The sequence below is a fragment of the Mustela lutreola genome, chromosome 9 (assembly GCF_030435805.1).
Source record: "Mustela lutreola isolate mMusLut2 chromosome 9, mMusLut2.pri, whole genome shotgun sequence".
NCBI classification, from domain to species: domain Eukaryota; kingdom Metazoa; phylum Chordata; class Mammalia; order Carnivora; family Mustelidae; genus Mustela; species Mustela lutreola.
This window is the reverse complement of record NC_081298.1, coordinates 78339604-78360682: the sequence shown is the minus strand read 5'-3', so window position 1 is coordinate 78360682 and position 21079 is coordinate 78339604. Positions and strand designations below refer to the sequence as shown.

Sequence of the window (21079 nt, the reverse complement as noted above, 5' to 3'; positions counted from 1 at the left end):
TTTTGATCTATTAGAAGAAGTTGTACCCCAAATTTTTTAGCAGAAAAAACCCTATGTGTATACAAAAAATAAAGTTAGATACAATGAAGGATAAAGTATGACTATAATAATGAAAGTTCAAAAAAGATTATATTATTTATTTTTATGAAAGATATTGTTAAGGTAAACTAATTAAAAAAACATTAAAGAGGAAAGGGTAAAAGTTTAAAAACATTTAGAAGAAGAAAAAAATTTAAGTTAACTGCAAGACTAAAGAATCATGGGGAGAAAGCCATGAATTCCATGCTTTGCTTTCTTCTCCTCTGGAATTCCACTGTTCTCCTTGGTAAATGAACTTGGTCTTGGCTAGATTTCTTGTTGATCTTCTGGGGGAGGGGCCTGTTGTAGTGATTCTCAAGTGTCTTTGCCCCACGTGGAATTGCACCACTCTTACCATGGGCCAGGCTAAGTAATACCTCGGGTTCGCTTTTGGGAGCTTTTGTTCCCTGAATGCTTTCCATAGAGTTCCGGAGGACAGGAATGAAAATGGCGGCCTTCCAATCTCTGGCCCGGAGGATCCGAGAGTTCAGGGGCCCCACTCTTCAGTGTGACCTCAGAGAAAAGCTCTCAATCACTCCTGTTTCCCTGGCCTCTGGCCGTGCTCCAAGCTCACCCAGCCTGAGACCAGTGCAAGGTAACCCCGAGTTGAGAGCTCACTCCTTGGCTCCGTCTCTGTAGCCAGCTTCCCCGCTCTAATACCTGTGAGCTCTGCAACACTCAGACACCCCCAATCCTTCTGTGACCCTGTGGGACCTGAGGCCACGCTGACTTCATGGGCTTCACCCCGGTTTAGCCTCTGGAGCGATGTTGCTCAGTGGAGCAGACTATTAAAAGTCCTGATTTTGTGCTCTGTTACTCTGCCACTTGCCGGGAGCTGGCCCCTCCCCCCACGGTCTATCTTCTGGTCACTTTGGATTCATTTCTCCGCTGTCCTACCTTTCAGAAAGTGGTCAATTTTCTGTTTCTAGAATTGTTGCTCTTCTTCTCTTTGGACTCCTGTTGGATTTGTAGGTGTTTGCAATGGTTTGATAAGCTATCTAGCTGATCTCCTGCTACCTGATGTAGTCTCAGCCTGCTACTTCTCCACCATCTTGACTCCTCCCCCACTGAGTTAAATACCCTTCTTGAAATGCCCTCTCATGATACCATGAGCAACAGGAAATATTCTATAGATTAAAAAGGACCATGTAGGCCATGGTGAGGAATTTGAAATTGACTCAACAAACAATGAGAAGTAATTCATCTAATGGAAGAAAGTGATATCATTTGTATTTTTAAAAGATCCTTCTAAAAATGGTGTGGAAAACATATTTTGGAGGAGAAAGAGAGAAAGCAGGCTAACAGGAGCTGTACAACATTAGTAAGAAGACATGGAGTATATTTTGGAGAAATAGGTGTCAAGATTTGTTGATGGATTGGATATAAAAGGTAGAGAGTTCTGGAATGTCTTCTAGACTATCAAAACTTGAGGGGGAATAGAAGTGACATTTACTGAGAAGAGGAAAAATGGCAGAGGACAGGTTTGAATGCGGTTATTGAAAGATTAGCTTTCCAAGAAAAGATGGTAGGTAGGTGGCTGGATGGGAGTTCAATCCTCAGCAAAGAGGACAGGGCTAGAGAGATAAATTCGTTCCTTTGACTTCAACCTTAAATTTCTATTCCTTGTTTCATCTCCTTTGGGTAGTATTTCTTCAGTACTCATGTTAAAGATATTAGCACCCTTCTTTCTACTTCCCATCTTCTGTCAACTCTTGATATACTTTTCTTAAGGCTCATAACATAATCCTATAAACACATTTAAAATTTCCATACTATATCTGTGTAATGCTAAAAGCTAAAAACTATGAAATAACATTTATAATATAATTATATGAATTTTGTTCACTTAAGGGCCAAATATTGTGCTGGGACTACATTTCTTTCTCAGTGGGTCCAAAGCCTGGTGCCACCTGAAAAAGAATGGTTCTAGTATTTGTGTTCAATTAATCCTCTTTTCTAAGTCAAAAAAATTTTCCCTGGAAATTTTGAAGACATAACTCCGTTGTGCTTTTGTATCAGCACTGCTTGATTCCATACGGATCCTTATTTCTTAGTGACCAATTTTTCTTTCTCTTTATGGAAACTTACAGAATCTTCTTTTTATGATTGTTGCTTTGCAATTTCATAATGATATATAGGCTGTATCTTTTGTCCCTTCACACTTGGAAGCACTCAGTAGACTCCTTTAATGCCTCTCTCTTATATTGGGAAACTTTCTTATTATTCTAGAGGCTGTGTAGAATACTGGTTTTTATTGGAGGTAGACCGAGTTCAAATACCAGTTGTTTGCTCTGTAGCTTTGGGGAAGTTATTCAAACTCTGTGCTTGCTTTCTTATCTGAAACATGAGAGTATTAATAATATCATACTAATATATTCCTTACAATTGGACTGATAATCAAATGGGTAATATTTAGGAAGTTCCATAAAATGCTGGCAAATACTATGTGCTCAATAAATATTATGTGTTGATAATTATCTCTGCTTTTAGTTTTATTCCTTGCTTTTCTGGAGCTCCAGAAAAGTTGGACCTCCCAGACTGATTCTCCACTTTGCCTTTATCTCTCATAGTTTCTAGTTTTTGTTGTTGTTGCTGCTGTTGTTTTTGTTCTGTGATGTTTCCTTGACTCTACTCTCCAAACATTAAAAAAATAACTTGGCATAATTGTAATCTTTGGCTGTACATTCATAAACTAAGAATAGGATAAGAGATCAGCTGGAATTATCAGAAAACATAACTGGTGTGGTTAGTTGACTTTCTGGCTGAGGCACTGAGCTCCACTAGTCTTAACGTTGGCATTGAATAGAATGTTCATGACTGGAGTGGTTCTTTAAAAGACAGACTTTCCGGTCGCCATTGAATTCTCCCCTTGGATTCATTCTTGCCTTTTGCTTTGCCTGCTGACTGAGCCTCCAGCTACCCTGGGGTTTTGTCAGACAGATTGACTCTTTGCTGCCTTTCCCTTTGTCTTTTCTAGGCTATTGCTTCTTCATTTTCTGTAATCCATCAATAAGTTTTCATTCCTTCCCACTCTGCAGAAAGTTCTCCTTTCCATTCTCTTCATCTTTGTGGATTGATTGCTTTACTATTACTTAATAGAGTATGGGTGGTGGTGGATTTAGATGTCTGTGTTCAGTCTACCATCTTGAATCAGACTTCATTACCTTTCTAAAGGAGAGACCATGTTACAGATCGTCTAACAGTCCTCTCCATTAACTACCACAGTTAAAGTGGAAAGCATGCTGAATATTACCATTTTCTAATGTTCTGATCTTCAACCTACTTGCACTTTGTATCCTTAACTAGACGGGCCAGATCACAGATACCTGAAGGATAAAATTAAGTAAGGGACTGGTGACTGCTAAAACCAATCCTTGGTTGTCTACTGTCATGTTCAGAAAATTATCTGAAGTTTACCTTATGAACTTTTATATGGAGTGATGACCAGAACGGGTACTCAATACATACATTTTTGTTTTGACGTGATTGTGCACTTCTTTAAGACCTGCAAAAGTCTATCCCAGCCCTAAAGATGACTAGGACATGTGGTAGGAAACAGATAGAAGCTGACTGAATGTGAAAAAGTTTATTATAATAACATGGTCAGGTAAATAACTTTGAGATCTGACAATGTTTTAACAGTCCACGTAACAGTATTTCCTACATTGTTTTATGGGATACCAGTCATGTGAAAATCTAGAAAAAGTTTGAAGTGGTCAGTAGTGGGGAAAACATAATATTCTTTATTCTTCCTTTTGGAACACATTATGCTTGTGCTTACAGTAAGGGTTTTAAGAGTTCTGTGGCTTAAAAAGATCTGTTTAGTTTTATAAATTCAGTTCTCAGAAAACTTATTTGAGCACTTCCCTCTTTTTTTGAACATCACAAGGAATTAGTGTCCCTCAGAGTACACTTAGAGAAATCCTGTCTACAATTTAAAATGTTCTTAAAATGTGTCAACAATAGCAGAATGCCACTAAGTATATGACTTGGAGGCCGATGTTATCATGATCAGGCCAATTTTTATTATTGTAAATATGTTTGGAGATAAGCTGTCCACCAAGAAGGGATAAAGAACAAACATGTCAAGGGCTGCATTGGTTGTATGTATATTTTCAACTCCTATAGAGAAATAATTTTCTCAGGAGGGGCCAGTACATCAAATACACCTTAATTTGATAGCAGTAACCTGAGAGAATGGGAAAGAGGTTTTATCACAGCTAACCTTACCTATTCCACAAGAAGGCTTTTGCAACTTGCTGTGTTTGACTGGCAAAACCAATGGACATGCTGGCTTTTGAAAGTCACTCCTCTGGGTGCTCTTAGTGTCATAAGGTGGTTGGAAGGGATGCTCCAGTCTTTTACCATGGGACCACCAGTCACCCTTTATGGGAAAAAAATTGGAAACACAGAATTGAATACTATAGAACATTTTCATATACTGCTTGATATCTCTGAATTTTCAATTTTGATTCAGTAAGTTATTGGGTATTCTAGTACTAAAATGGAATCCTAAAATCTAGGAATAAGTATATTTTCATAAAGACTGAATTTTTTGAAAAGGTACTTAAAAGTGAATTATCATATATTTTTAGCCAAAATAAAGATGCTAAATTCTTAAACTACTTCCTGTCAACAGATGGAATGGTAAAAATCAACTAAGTATATTTCTATATTTTGTACTACCATGTTATTATATATATATATATATATGTATATATATGGCTCAATTTAATGTAAAAATTATGTTCTATACTTTTCATTATGAAAATACAAATAATGTATTATCATCTAATATGGCAGTTTTCATAGTTTTCCATCCATGATCCACACCATGAAATAGATTTTGCCAGGTGGGAGGAGTCAAGATGGCGGAGAAGTAGCAAGCTGAGACTGCTTCAGCTAGCCGGAGATCAGCTAGATAGCTTATCTAAAGATTGCAAACACCTGAAAATCCATCGGCAGATCGAAGAGAAGAAGAACAGCAATTCTGGAAACAGAAAAACAACCACTTTCTGAAAGGTAGGACCGGCGGAGAAGTGAATCCAAAGCGACGGGAAGATAGACCCCGGGGGGAGGGGCCGGCTCCCGGCAAACAGTGGAGCAACCGTGCACAAAATCAGGACTTTTAAAAGTCTGTTCCGCTGAGGGACATCGCTCCAGAGGCTAAACCGGGGCGAAGCCCACGCGGGGTCAGCGTGGCCTCAGGTCCCGCAGGGTCACAGAAGGATCAGGGGTGTCTGAGTGTCGCAGAGCTTGCGGGTATTGGAACGGGAAAGCCGGCTACAGAGACAGAGCCGACAGTAAGCTCGCAGCTCCGTGTTACCTTGAACCGGTCGCAGGCTCGGTGAGCTCGGAGCGCGGCCGGAGGTCAGGCAGACGGGAGTAACTGGGCGCTGTTCTCTGAGGGCGCACTGAGGAGTGGGGCCCTGGGCTCTCGGCTCCTCCGGGCCGGAGACCAGGAGGCCGCCATTTGTATTCCCGTCCTCCGGAACTCTACGGAAAGCGCTCAGGTAACAAAAGCTCCTGAAAGCAAACCCGAGCGGATTACTCACCCCGGCCCCGGGTAAGGGCGGTGTAATTCCGCCTGGGGCAAAGACACTTGAGAATCACTACACCAGGCCCCTCCCCCAGAAGATCAACAAGAAATCCAGCCGAGACCAAGTTCACCTACCAAGGAGTGCGGTTTCAATACCAAGGAGAGCAGCAGAATTCCAGAGGAGGAGAAAGCCAAACACGGAACTCATGGCTTTTTTCCTGTGATTTTTTTTAGTCTTGCAGTTAATTTAATTTTTTCTTTTTCATTTTTTTTTTTCTCGCCTTCGGGTAAAATTTTTTTTTTAACTGTTACCTTTTTCTTTTTTAACGATTTTTTACTAGTTTATCTAATATATATATTTTTTCTTTTTTACATTTTTCTTAGGTATTTTCTTTTTTTAAAAATTCTTTTCTTTTCTTTTTTTTTCTTTTCTTTTTTTTTTTTTTTTTAAAGATTTTATTTATTTATCAGAGAGAGAGAGGGGGAGAGAGCGAACACAGGCAGACAGAATGGCAGGCAGAGGCAGAGGGAGAAGCAGGCTCCCTGCTGAGCAAGGAGCCCGATGTGGGACTCGATCCCAGGACGCTGGGATCATGACCTGAGCCGAAGGCAGCTGCTTAACCAACTGAGCCACCCAGGCGTCCCTCTTTTTTTTTTTTTCTTTCTTCCTTTTTGAACCTCTTTTTATCCCCTTTCTCCCCACTCACGATTTTGGATCTCTTCTAATTTGGTTAAAGCATATTTTCCTGGGGTTGTTGCCACCCTTTTAGTATTTTACTTGCCCCTTCATTTACACTTATCTGGACAAAATGACAAGACATAAAAATTCAACACAAAAAAAAAGAACAAGAGTCAGTACCGAAGGCTAGGGACCTAATCAATACAGACATCGGTAATATGTCAGATCTAGAGTTCAGAATGACAATTCTCAAGGTTCTAGCCGGGCTCGAAAAAGGCATGGAAGATATTAGAGAAACCCTCTCGAGAGATATAAAAGCCCTTTCTGGAGAAATAAAAGAACTAAAATCTAACCAAGGTGAAATCAAAAAAGCTATTAATGAGGTGCAATCAAAAATGGAGGCTCTAACTGCTAGGATAAATGAGGCAGAAGAAAGAATTAGTGATATAGAAGACCAAATGACAGAGAATAAAGAAGCTGAGCAAAAGAGGGACAAACAGCTACTGGACCACGAGGGGAGAATTCGAGAGATAAGTGACACCATAAGACGAAACAACATTAGAATAATTGGGATTCCAGAAGAAGAAGAAAATGAGAGTGGAGCAGAAGGTATACTGGAGAGAATTATTGGGGAGAATTTCCCCAATATGGCAAAGGGAACGAGCATCAAAATTCAGGAGGTTCAGAGAACGCCCCTCAAAATCAATAAGAATAGGCCCACACCCCGTCACCTAATAGTAAAATTTACAAGTCTCAATGACAAAGAGAAAATCCTGAAAGCAGCCCGGGAAAAGAAGTCTGTAACATACAATGGTAAAAATATTAGATTGGCAGCTGACTTATCCACAGAGACCTGGCAGGCCAGAAAGAGCTGGCATGATATTTTCAGAGCACTAAACGAGAAAAACATGCAGCCAAGAATACTATATCCAGCTAGGCTATCATTGAAAATAGAAGGAGAGATTAAAAGCTTCCAGGACAAACAACAACTGAAAGAATTTGCAAATACCAAACCAGCTCTACAGGAAATATTGAAAGGGGTCCTCTAAGCAAAGAGAGAGCCTACAAGTGGTAGATCAGAAAGGAACAGAGACCATATACAGTAACAGTCACCTTACAGGCAATACAATGGCACTAAATTCATATCTCTCAATACTTACCCTGAATGTGAATGGGCTAAATGCCCCAATCAAAAGACACAGGGTATCAGAATGGATAAAAAAACAAAACCCATCTATATGTTGCCTCCAAGAAACACATTTTAAGCCCGAAGACACCTCCAGATTTAAAGTGAGGGGGTGGAAAAGAATTTACCATGCTAATGGACATCAGAAGAAAGCAGGAGTGGCAATCCTTATATCAGATCAATTAGATTTTAAGCCAAAGACTATAATAAGAGATGAGGAAGGACACTATATCATACTCAAAGGGTCTGTCCAACAAGAAGATTTAACAATTTTAAATATCTATGCCCCCAATGTGGGAGCAGCCAACTATATAAACCAATTAATAACAAAATCAAAGAAACACATCAACAATAATACAATAATAGTAGGGGACTTTAACACTCCCCTCACTGAAATAGACAGGTCATCCAAGCAAAAGATCAGCAAGGAAATAAAGGCCTTAAATGACACACTGGACCAGATGGACATCACAGATATATTCAGAGCATTTCATCCCAAAGCAACAGAATACACATTCTTCTCTAGTGCACATGGAACATTCTCCAGAATAGATCACATCCTCGGTCCTAAATCAGGACTCAACCGGTATCAAAAGATTGGGATCATTCCCTGCATATTTTCAGACCACAATGCTCTAAAGCTAGAACTCAACCACAAAAGGAAGTTTGGAAAGAACCCAAATACATGGAGACTAAACAGTATCCTTCTAAAGAATGAATGGGTCAACCGGGAAATTAAAGAAGAATTGAAAAAAATCATGGAAACAAATGATAATGAAAATACAACGGTTCAAAATCTGTGGGACACAACAAAGGCAGTCCTGAGAGGAAAATATATAGCAACACAAGCCTTTCTCAAGAAACAAGAAAGGTCTCAGTTACACAACCTAACCCTATACCTAAAGGAGCTGGAGAAAGAACAAGAAAGAAACCCTAAGCCCAGCAGGAGAAGAGAAATCATAAAGATCAGAGCAGAAATCAATGAAATAGAAACCAAAAAAACAATAGAACAAATCAACGAAACTAGGAGCTGGTTCTTTGAAAGAATTAATAAAATTGATAAACCCCTGGCCCGACTTATCAAAAAGAAAAGAGAAAGGACCCAAATAAATAAAATCATGAATGAAAGAGGAGAGATCACAACTAACACCAAAGAAATACAAACTATTATAAGAACATACTATGAGCAACTCTATGGCAATAAATTTGACAATCTGGAAGAAATGGATGCATTCCTAGAAACATATAAACTACCACAACTGAACCAGGAAGAAATAGAAAGCCTGAACAGACCCATAACCAGTAAGGAGATTGAAACAGTCATTAAAAATCTCCAAACAAACAAAAGCCCAGGGCCAGACGGCTTCCCGGGGGAATTCTACCAAACATTTAAAGAAGAACTAATTCCTATTCTCCTGAAACTGTTCCAAAAAATAGAAATGGAAGGAAAACTTCCAAACTCATTTTATGAAGCCAGCATCACCTTGATCCCAAAACCAGACAAGGATCCCACCAAAAAAGAGAGCTATAGACCGATATCCTTGATGAACACAGATGCGAAAATACTCAACAAAATACTAGCCAATAGGATTCAACAGTACATTAAAAAGATTATTCACCACGACCAAGTGGGATTTATTCCAGGGCTGCAAGGTTGGTTCAACATCCGCAAATCAGTCAATGTGATACAACACATCAATAAAAGAAAGAACAAGAACCATATGATACTCTCAATAGATGCTGAAAAAGCATTTGACAAAGTACAACATCCCTTCCTGATCAAAACTCTTCAAAGTGTAGGGATAGAGGGCACATACCTCAATATCATCAAAGCCATCTATGAAAAACCCACCGCAAATATCATTCTCAATGGAGAAAAACTGAAAGCTTTTCCGCTAAGGTCAGGAACACGGCAGGGATGTCCATTATCACCACTGCTATTCAACATCGTACTAGAGGTCCTAGCCTCAGCAATCAGACAACAAAAGGAAATTAAAGGCATCCAAATCGGCAAAGAAGAAGTCAAATTATCACTCTTCGCAGATGATATGATACTATATGTGGAAAACCCAAAAGACTCTACTCCAAAACTGCTAGAACTTATACAGGAATTCAGTAAAGTGTCAGGATATAAAATCAATGCACAGAAATCAGTTGCATTTCTCTACACCAACAGCAAGACAGAAGAAAGAGATATTAAGGAGTCAATCCCATTTACAATTGCATCCAAAACCATAAGATACCTAGGAATAAACCTAACCAAAGAGACACAGAATCTATACTCAGAAAACTATAAAGTACTCATGAAAGAAATTGAGGAAGACACAAAGAAATGGAAAAATGTTCCATGCTCCTGGATTGGAAGAATAAATATTGTGAAAATGTCTATGCTACCTAAAGCAATCTACACATTTAATGCAATTCCTATCAAAGTACCATCCATCTTTTTCAAAGAAATGGAACAAATAATGCTAAAATTTATATGGAACCAGAAAAGACCTCGAATAGCCAAAGGGATATTGAAAAAGAAAGCCAACGTTGGTGGCATCACAATTCCGGACTTCAAGCTCTATTACAAAGCTGTCATCATCAAGACAGCATGGTACTGGCACAAAAACAGACACATAGATCAATGGAACAGAATAGAGAGCCCAGAAATAGACCCTCAACTCTATGTTCAACTAATCTTCGACAAAGCAGGAAAGAATGTCCAATGGAAAAAAGACAGCCTTTTCAATAAATGGTGCTGGGAAAATTGGACAGCCACATGCAGAAAAATGAAATTGGACCATTTCCTTACACCACACACAAAAATAGACTCAAAATGGATGAAGGACCTCAATGTACGAAAGGAATCCATCAAAATCCTTGAGGAGAACACGGGCAGCAACCTCTTCGACCTCTGCCGCAGCAACATCTTCCTAGGAACAACGCCAAAGGCAAGGGAAGCAAGGGAAAAAATGAACTACTGGGATTTCATCAAGATCAAAAGCTTTTGCACAGCAAAGGAAACAGTTAACAAAATCAAAAGACAACTGACAGAATGGGAGAAGATATTTGCAAACGACATATCAGATAAAGGACTAGTGTCCAGAATCTATAAAGAACTGAGCAAACTCAACACCCAAAGAACAAATAATCCAATCAAGAAATGGACAGAGGACATGAACAGACATTTCTGCAAAGAAGACATCCAGATGGCCAACAGACACATGAAAAAGTGCTCCATATCACTCGGCATCAGGGAAATACAAATCAAAACCACAATGAGATATCACCTCACACCAGTCAGAATGGCTAAAATCAACAAGTCAGGAAATGACAGATGCTGGTGAGGATGCGGAGAAAGGGGAACCCTCCTACACTGTTGGTGGGAATGCAAGCTGGTGCAGCCACTCTGGAAAACAGCATGGAGGTTCCTCAAAATGTTGAAAATAGAACTGCCCTATGACCCAGCAATTGCACTATTGGGTATTTACCCTAAAGATACAAATGTAGTGATCCAAAGGGGCACATGCACCCGAATGTTTATAGCAGCAATGTCCACAATAGCCAAACTATGGAAAGAACCTAGATGTCCATCAACAGATGAATGGATCAAGAAGATGTGGTATATATACACAATGGAATACTATGCAGCCATCAAAAGAAATGAAATCATGCCATTTGCAACAACATGGATGGAACTAGAGCGTATCATGCTTAGCGAAATAAGTCAAGCAGAGAAAGACAACTATCATATGATCTCCCTGATATGAGGAAGTGGTGATGCAACATGGAGGCTTAAGTGGGTAGAAGAAGAATAAATGAAACAAGATGGGATTGGGAGGGAGACAAACCATAAGTGACTCTTAATCTCACAAAACAAACTGAGGGTTGCCGGGGGGAGGGGGTTTGGGAGAAGGGGTTGGGATTATGGACATTGGGGAGGGCATGTGATTTGGTGAGTGCTGTGAAGTGTGTAAACCTGGTGATTCACAGACCTGTACCCCTGGGGATAAAAATATATGTTTATAAAAAATAAAAAAATTAAAAAAAAAAAAAAGAAATAGATTTTGCCATTTAAGAACACAAAATGTGTAAAAGTACATAAAACACAAAGTTTCACAATATTTATTCTTACTACATGCAGTGCACTTGACTGTTTTTCTATTTTATCATTTGTCTCTTCTATTCCATTTCACAATGCTAGTTGCAGCCCACATTGTTTTATAACCCACTAGTACCTCAGTTTGAAAACTTTTGTTCTAAGGGAAAATATCTCCACTGTTACTGAATTTTTTATGGTAAAACCTAACTTAAGTATCCAGGAATGGGAGAACTAATAGATTCTCCCCGAGCACATATTAGAATCTGATCTCTTAGAAGTTGTGAAAAGAGTGAGGGGAAACTTACTCAGCTTAATTCTAAATAAACACTTTTTAAAAAACATCTAGTTGATCAGGTAGACTTAAGACACCTTGGGAAGAGAAACTGTGACACCTGGGAGTTCTTGGATATTATTAGACAATGAAAGTAACTTTGGGTATAATCACACACCTACTTTGGGCTTTGAGGAGAGAGATGGGGTTATTAAAAAAATCAGCCATGATTTCATAGTCAGAGACTTGAAAAATATGATTCAAAGGGGATGAATATGATATCACAGAAGTAAAATTCTGACAGTACAGTTGATGCTACAGTGCTATGAAAAGTAAGAGGCATTTGAAGACATCTTATCTGACTCCAGAGGGAGTCAATTCCCAAAGTAGCTTAGTTTCTAAGAAGACAGGCATGTATAAAAGAGGTGTACAATATCAAATAAAAAAATAATAGTTTCATGGAGTCACCTTGTCAGGAGATGGTCAAGAAGCTTAGAAGAAATTCATGATATATGTCAAAGGTAGCAAAAATAGAGTTTTCTGGGAGAAAAAAAATCTATTATATCAAGAAATCACAGAAAGGCTAAGAATTTGAAGAAGAATACACAAATGCAGAGCTGAAAGTCAGAGCTCCTCAACTTTAGGTTCTTCATTATGGGATATTATCTTCAAACTGAAAAAGACAGGATGAACATGGACCCATGAGGGAACTGAGCCCTGACTAACGGAAGAGAGAGTTAGACCTCACTTGGAAACTTTTAACTACTGCCAGTTTTTAGGCCAATGACAAATTGTAACCCAGGGTAGTGAATAAGTTTGCAGAGATCAAAGGAGTTTAGGAACAAAGGAATTTTGGAGAACAGGAGAGATGGGTTGAAGGGTGAATTACAAAAATTAAGACTACTTGATGTCGATCCTGGGAATTCTAGAACAGATTACTCAACAGATGGTGTCTTCTCACTATCTGGCTGAAAATAGTCACATCTAACTTGTCAGAATGCCTGCTTCTTGCAGGCCTCCTCCACTGCCCTAGTATGATAGTGCTTATTGTGCCCCAAGGTCTCAGATTTACAGGCCTTTTCTCATTTACCCTCACCACGATTCTGTGAGTAGATACACACCCACTTCACAGATGAGAAAACTGCTGGGAGATTAACTTCCCCAAAGTGTATCCCTAGTAGGCAGCAGAGCTGTCCAAGTCAGAGCCCTGCCCCCATCCATGCAGGCCTCCCAATTTCCATGCTCTGTTGCTTTATCACATCTGCTGTAGAATGCAAAGCAGATAACCACAAACCTACTTAAATTATTTCAGGAGTAACAATAAAGAGATTTTGAGTAACTTAAGAAAGCTCTTCTATGAAAAGGCTTTAAGAAGTACACTGTACATTCTTTTGTTGATTAGAAACTTATTTTGCTAATACCCAAATTACTGGCTAAGTGACTCTGGGATGAGCAAACTTCCTGGCAGCACTCAGTTACTTTTTGAACAAGAGTTTATTGTAAAAGTTACCCTAAAACCAGAGATATCAATTCACCTCTCAAGATTTCTCATGAATTCAGAATTTTACCAAAACGGTCCCTTTAATATCATAAATTATAAAGGAAATAATGAACAATGTTTCCTAAAGTGTGACTGATGACTTGAAGACCTCAGAGTTGGGGGAAGTATTCTGATTAGTGTTGTAAATGGGGTGAAGCTTCACTTCGGCAGAATGAAATCCCACAGTTAAAAAAATGCTGTTTTTCTGTTTACTATTTCTGGATAGCCTGCTCTTTGCTTGAAGAGTCTGGTTTGTTCCTGGAAGAGTGAGAATGTATGTGGACTTGGGCACATGTGCATGCCATTTTGGTACAAGCCTTTGTTCATGTAAGATTATAAGATTAAAGAGATAGGTGGAAGCTTATTTTTTTTGTTGTTGCCTGTTTTTCCTTTTCTTCTTTTTTTCAAAGATTTTATTTATTTGACAGATAGAGATGACAAGTAGGCAGAGAGGCAGGCAGAGAGAGAGGAGGAAGCAGGCTCCCTGCTAAGCAGAGAACCCAATGCGGGGCTTGATCCCAGGACCCTGAGACCATGACCTGAGCCTTTAACTCGCTGAGCCACCCAGGTGCCCCTGGAAGCTTATTTTTAACTTCACCCCATGCTGAAGCCAAAGACTAAGTATAAAAACTTACTGCTCTGTGCATCATTACTTGAAGTGGATTGTAAGGGGTTGACATGAGTTATTTATGATGAAATAAGCCAAGCTGGGAAAAATCTCTACTGTGGTTGCTTTGTCTAGATTTCGGGGGTCAGTCTACCTCTTGCAGATTGTAGAAGGGGTTTTGCCTAAAAAGTTCAAAACTTTGGACACAGAAAATGCAGGATGCCTTCCCTTCTAGCCCAAGGCCAGTCTTCTTTCCTGCCCCAGGCTAACAATCACTGGAACTCCATAGTATGGAGACATCTGGGAGATTCCTGAGGAAGAGATTCCCACTAACCCCCGCCCCTGGAAGACCTGATGGCCATTATACTGTAAACCCTTTAGCCACCTTTGGAAACCACTGTGAGACAGTCTTTATTATACTTCTGCTATCTCTAAGCCTTCAGAAATGCATTAGGAGCCATTAATTAGTTTTCATTCTTTGGGAAATTACGGAAGAGTCTTGGGTGAGAAATAGGTGAAGCAGTTGGGGCATCCTGGCAAAGCCCATTAAGAGAACACAAGAGGTGGTAGGGAGAGTTCCACAGCGGCAGCCTGGCAAAGATGGCTGCCGCTGGTGGTGATTGTCTGTGGAACACGGAATCCTACTTTGGGGATTCCTAGGGAAATACAGACTTTTGACAACTCTTTATGCAGAATCACATTTTATTAGTGGAGCTCAAAGGCTTTCAAAACACTGAAGTGTTCTGGGAAACAGTAGTGTTACATTGTATCTATGTTCATCTTTTATTTTTTTATTTGACAGAGAGAGATCACAAGTAGGCAGAGAGGCAGGCAGAGAGAGAGAGAGGGAAGCAGGCTCCCCGCTGAGCAGAGAGCCCGATATGGGACTCGATCCCAGGACCCTGAGATCATGACCTGAGCTGAAGGCAGCGGCTTAACCCACTGAGCCACCCAGGCGCCCTTAAATACCTCTTTTTAAGCAACTCATAATGCCCCTGATATGTTATTCCTAAATTGTGTTCTGTGGAATACTAGGTCTGTAGCACATTAAAAGGTGTTATATAGAAGTGGTTTCCAAAGTTAAATAAATTTGGGAAATACTGAGGTAGGTAAACTGAAATAAGTTTATCACAGGATTTCTTAGAATCTTTATATACAAATATGATTTGTGAAGCTTTAAGATCTAAATATATAGCTTTTCCAAAATGTATTTGACTTTGGAATGTCATTTTATTGAACACATAGGGCTAATGCTCTGAAACATACACTTTGGAACAGGATGACCTAGTATCATCTCTTTTAAAATACCAATATTTGGGGCGCCTGGGTGGCTCAGTGGGTTAAAGCCTCTGCCTTCAGCTCAGGTCATGATCCCAGGGTCCTGGAATCGAGCCCCGCATTGGGCTCTCTGCTCAGCGGGGAGCATACTTCCCCCTCTCTCTTTGCTTGCCTCTCTGCCTATTGGTGATTTCTGTCAAATAAATAAATAAAATCTTTAAAAAATATAAAATACCAATATTTAAAAACAAAACTTGTGATTAGAAGTGACCAAGCTGGGGCACCAGGGTGGCTCAGGATTAAGCCACTGCCTTTGGCTTGGGTCATGGTCTTGGGGTCCGGGGATCGAGCCCCGCATCAGGCTCTCTGCTCATCAGGGAGCCTGCTTCCCCCCTCTCTCTGCCTACTTATGATCTCTCTGTCAAATAAATAAATACAATCTTTTAAAAAAAAAAGTGACCAAGCAACAGCTCCTTTTTACTTTTTCTGGCACCCCCAATTTTATGTCCCTATGTACAACTGTGTGGTTGTTTCATTTAAACATCTTGTAGGGGCACCTTGGTGGCTCAGTTGGTTATGCAACTGCCTTCAGCTCAAGCCATGGTCCTGGAGTCCCAGGATCACATCCTAAATCAGGTTCCCGAATCAGCAGGGAGTCTGCTTCTCCCTTTGACCCTCCCTGATGCTTCCCTCATTCTCTCCCTCTCAAATGAATTAAAAAAAAATCTTTAAATGTCTTGTAATTAAATAAAATTAATCTGGTGTTAGGTTCTTAAGCTATTAGCAAAACATGTAAGAGAGCAGATATGCCACTTTAAATATGAGGCACTTTATTTTCTTCACTCTTGCACTAAAGCCAGCACTGGTATAAACGAGTTAATTTTTTTAAACAATCAAACTAAACGTTGAAAAGAAGCCTGTCATCTTAAATAAAGGAACAAAGTGTACAGATATGTGAAATGAACATTCTTTATTACTCCTGGAGTACGTGAACATGAGTACACTTAAGATAGCTCTTTTTGGGGGAGGAGTCAAGATGGCGAAGAAGTAGCAGGCTGAGACTACTTCAGCTAGGAGGAGATCAGCTAGATAGCTTATCTAAAGATTGCAAACACCTACAAACCCAACGGCAGATCGAAGAGAAGAAGAATAGGAATTCTAGAAACAGAAAATCAACCACTTTCTGAAAGGTAGGACTGGCGGAGAAGTGAATCCAAAGCAACGGGAAGATAGAACCCGGGGGGAGGGGCTGGCTCCCGGCAAGTGGCGGAGCAACGGAGCACAAAATCAGCACTTTTAAAAGTCTGTTCCGCTGAGGGACATCGCTCCAGAGGCTAAACCGGGGCAAAGCCCACGCGGGGTCAGCGTGGCCACAGGTCCCGCAGGGTCACAGAAGGATCGGGAGTATCTGAGTGTCACAGAGCTTACAAGTATTAGAACGGGGAAGCCGGCTACAGAGACAGAGCCAAGAGTGAGCTCACAGCTTGGGGCTACGTTGAACTGGTCGCAGGCTCATTGAGCTCGGAGCGTGGCCAGAGGCCACGGAAATGGGAGTAATTGGGCCCGGTTCTCCGAGGGCTCACTGAGGAGTGGGGCCCGGACTCTCGGCTCCTCCGGGTCAGAGACCAGGAGGCCGCCATTTTCATTCCCATCCTCCGGAACTCTACAGAAAGTGCTCAGGGAACAAAAGCTCCCGAAAACAAACCCAAGCGGATTACTCAGTCCGGCCCCTGGTAAGGGCGGTGAATTCCGCCTGGGGCAGACACTTGAGAAACACTACAACAGGCCCCTCCCCCAGAAGATCAACAAGAAATCCAGCCAGGACCAAGTTCACCTACCAAGGAGTGTAGTTTCAATACCAAGGAGAGCAGCGGAATCCCAGAGGAGAAAGCAAAGCACGGAACTCATGGCTTTCTCCCCATGATTATTTAGTCTTGTAGTTTATTTATTTTTCATTTTCAATTTTTTTTTCTTCTGCTAAATTTTTTTGACTTTTACCCTTTTCTTTTTAAACGTTTTTTAACTGGTTTATCTAATATATATATATTTTTCTTTTTATACTTTTTCTTTATTCATTTTCTTTTTTTAATTTTTTCTTTTCTTTGCTTTTTAAATTTTTCTTTCTTTCTGAATTTCTTTTTATCCCCTTTCTCCCGCCTCACGATTTGGTATCTCTTCTGATTTGGTTAAAGCATATTTTCCTGGGGTGGTTGCCACCCTTTGAGTATTTTACTTGCTCCTTCATATACTCTTATCTGGACAAAATGACAAGGTGGAAAAATTCACCACAAAAAAAAGAACAAGAGGCAGTACTGAAGGCTAGGGACCTAATCAATACAGACATTGATAATATGTCAGATCTAGAGTTCAGAATGACGGTTCTCAAGGTTCTATCCGGGCTTGAAAAAGGCATGGAAGATATTAGAGAAACCCTCTTGGGAGATATAAAAGCCCTTTTGGGAGAAATAAAAGAACTAAAATCTAACCAAGTTGAAATCAAAAAAGCTTAATGAGGTGCAATCAAAAATGGAGGCTCTCACTGCTAGGATTAATGAGGCAGAAGAAAGAATTAGCAATATAGAAGACCAAATGACAGAGAATAAAGAAGCTGAGCAAAAGAGGGACAAACAGCTACTGGACCATGAGGGGAGAATTCAAGAGATAAGTGACACCATAAGACGGAACAACATTAGAATAATTGGGATTCCAGAAGAAGAAGAGAGACAGGAGCAGAAAGTATACTGGAGAGAATTATTGGAGAGAATTTCCCCAATATGGCAAAGGGAACGAGCATCAAAATCCAGGAGGTGCAGAGAATCCCCCACAAAATCAATAAGAATAGGTCCACACCCCGTCACCTAATAGTAAAATTTACAAGTCTTAGTGACAAAGAGAAAATCCTGAAAGCAGCCCGGGAAAAGAAGTCTGTAACATACAATAGTAAAAATATTAAATTGTCAGCAAATTTATTCACAGAGACCTGGCAGGCCAGAAAGAGCTGGCATGATCTATTCAGAGCACTAAATGAGAAAAACATGCAGCCAAGAATACTATATCCAGCTAGGCTATCATTGAAAATGGAAGGAGAGATAAAAAGCTTCCAGGACAAACAAAAACTGAAAGAATTTGCAAACACCAAACCAGCTCTAAGCAAAGAGAGAGAGCCTACAAGTGGTAGATCAGAAAGGAACAGAGACAATATACAGTAACAGTCACCTTACAGGCAATACAATGGCACTAAATTCATATCTCTCAATAGTTACCCTGAATGTTAATGGGCTCAATGCCCCAATCAAAAGACACAGGGTATCAGAATGGATAAAAAAACAAAACCCATCTATATGTGCCTACAAGAAACCCGAAGACACCTCCAGATTTAAAGTGAGGGGGTGGAAAAGAATTTACCATGCTAATGGACATCAGAAGAAAGCAAAAGTGGCAATTCTTATGTCAGATCAATTAGATTTTAAGCCAATGACTATAATAAGAGATGAGAAAGGACACTGTATCATACTCAAAGGATCTGTCCAACAAGAAGATCTAACAATTTTAAATATCTAAGCCCCCAACATGGGAGCAGCCAACTATATAAAGCAATTAATAACACATCAACAATAATACAATAATAGTAGGGGACTTTAACACTCCCCTCACTGAAATGGACAGATCATCCAAGCAAAATATCAAAAAGGAAATAAAGGCCTTAAATGACACACTGGACCAGATGGACATCACAGATATATTCAGAACAATTCATCCCAAAGCAACAGAATACACATTCTTCTCTAGTGCACATGGAACATTCTCCCGAATAGATCACATCCTGGGTCCTAAATCAGGTCTCAACTGGTATCAAAAGATTGGGATCATTCCCTGCATATTTTCAGACCACAATGCTCTGAAGCCAGAACTCAATCACAAGAGGAAATTTGGAAAGAACCCAAATACATGGAAACTACAAGCATCCTTCTCAAGAATGAATGGGTCAACCAGGAAATTAAAGAAGAATTGAAAAAATTCATGGAAACAAATGATAATGAAAACACAGCGGTTCAAAATCTGTGGGACACAACAAAGGCAGTCCTGAGAGGAAAATATATAGCAACACAAGCCTTTCTCAAGAAACAAGAAAGGTCTCAGGTACACAACCTAACCCTACACTTAAAGGTGCTGGAGAAAGAACAAGAAAGAAACCCTAAACCCAGCAGGAGAAGAGAAATCATAAAGATCAGAGCAGAAATCAATGAAATAGAAACCAAAAAAAACAATAGAACTAGTCAACGAGACTAGGAGTTGGTTCTTTGAAAGAATTAATAAGATTGATAAACCTCTGGCCAGATTTATCAAAAAGAAAAGAGAAAGGACCCAAATAAATAAAATCATGAATGAAAGAGGAGAGATCACAACTAACACCAACAAAATACAGACCATTACAAGAACATACTACGAGCAACTCTACACCAACAAATTTGACAATCTGGAAGAAATGGATGCATTTCTAGAGACATATAAACTACCACAACTGAACCAGGAAGAAATAGAATGCCTGAACAGGCCCATAACCAGTAAGGAGATTGAAACAGTCATCAAAAATCTCCAAACAAACAAAAGCCCAGGGCCAGACGGCTTGCCAGGGGAATTCTACCAAACATTCAAAGAATAATTAATTCCTATTCTCCTGAAACTGTTCCAAAAAATAGAAATGGAAAGAAAACTTCCAAACTCATTTTATGAGGCCAGCATCACCTTGATCCCAAAATCAGACAAAGATCCCAACAAAAAAGAGAACTACAGACCAATAATCTTGATGAACACAGATGTGAAAATTCTCACCAAAATACTAGCCAATAGGATTCAACAGTACATTAAAAGGATAATTCACCACGACCAAGTGGGATTTATTCCAGGGCTGCAAGGTTGGTTCAACTCCGCAAATCAATTGATGTGATACAACACCATCAATAAAAGAAAGAACAAGAACCATAGGATACTCTCAATAGATGCTGAATAGCATTTGACAAAGTACAGCATCCCTTCCTGATCAAAACTCTTCAAAGTCTAGGGATAGAGGACACATACCTCAATGTTATCAAAGCCATCTATGAAAAACCCACCACAAATATCATTCTCAATGGAGAAAAACTGAAAGCTTTTCCACTAAGGTCAGGAACATGGCAGGGATGTCCATTATCACCACTGCTATTCAACATAGTACTAGAAGTCCTAGCCGCAGCAATCAGACAACAAAAGGAAATTAAAGGCATCCAAATCAGCAAAGAAGTCAAACTATCACTCTTCGCAGATGATATGATACTATATGTGGAAAACCCAAAAGGCTCCACTCCAAAACTGCTAGAACTTGTACAGGCATTCAGTAAAGTGTCAGGATATAAAATTAATGCACAGAAATCAGTTGCATTTCTCTACACCAACAACAAGAAAGAAGAAAGAGAAATTAAGGAGTCAATCCCATTTACAATTGCACCCAAAACCATAAGATACCTAGGAATAAACCTAACCAAAGAAGCAAAGAATCTATACTCAGAAAACTATAAAGTACTCATGAAAGAAACTGAGAATGACACAAAGAAATGGAAAAATGTTCCATGCTCCTGGATTGCAAGAACAAATATTGTGAAAATGTCTATGCTACCTAAAGCAATCTACACGTTTAATGCAATCCCTATCAAACTACCACCCATTTTTTTCAAAGAAATGGAACAAATAATCCTAAAATGTATATGGAACCAGAAAAGACCTCAAATAGCCAAAGGAATATTGAAAACGAAAGCCAAAGTTGGTGGCATCACA

General features: G+C 39.7%; 1 protein-coding gene across 1 annotated transcript in view; it reads right to left on the bottom strand.

Moving 5' to 3' along the window:
• C9H2orf73 (chromosome 9 C2orf73 homolog) overlaps positions 1–21079 on the bottom strand; it is a 50402-nt gene that overhangs the window by 21221 nt on the left and 8102 nt on the right. The window contains exon 3 of the mRNA XM_059187668.1: positions 4309–4462. Coding sequence (XP_059043651.1) covers positions 4309–4462 — 154 coding nt within the window. The remainder of the gene's footprint in view (positions 1–4308; positions 4463–21079) is intronic.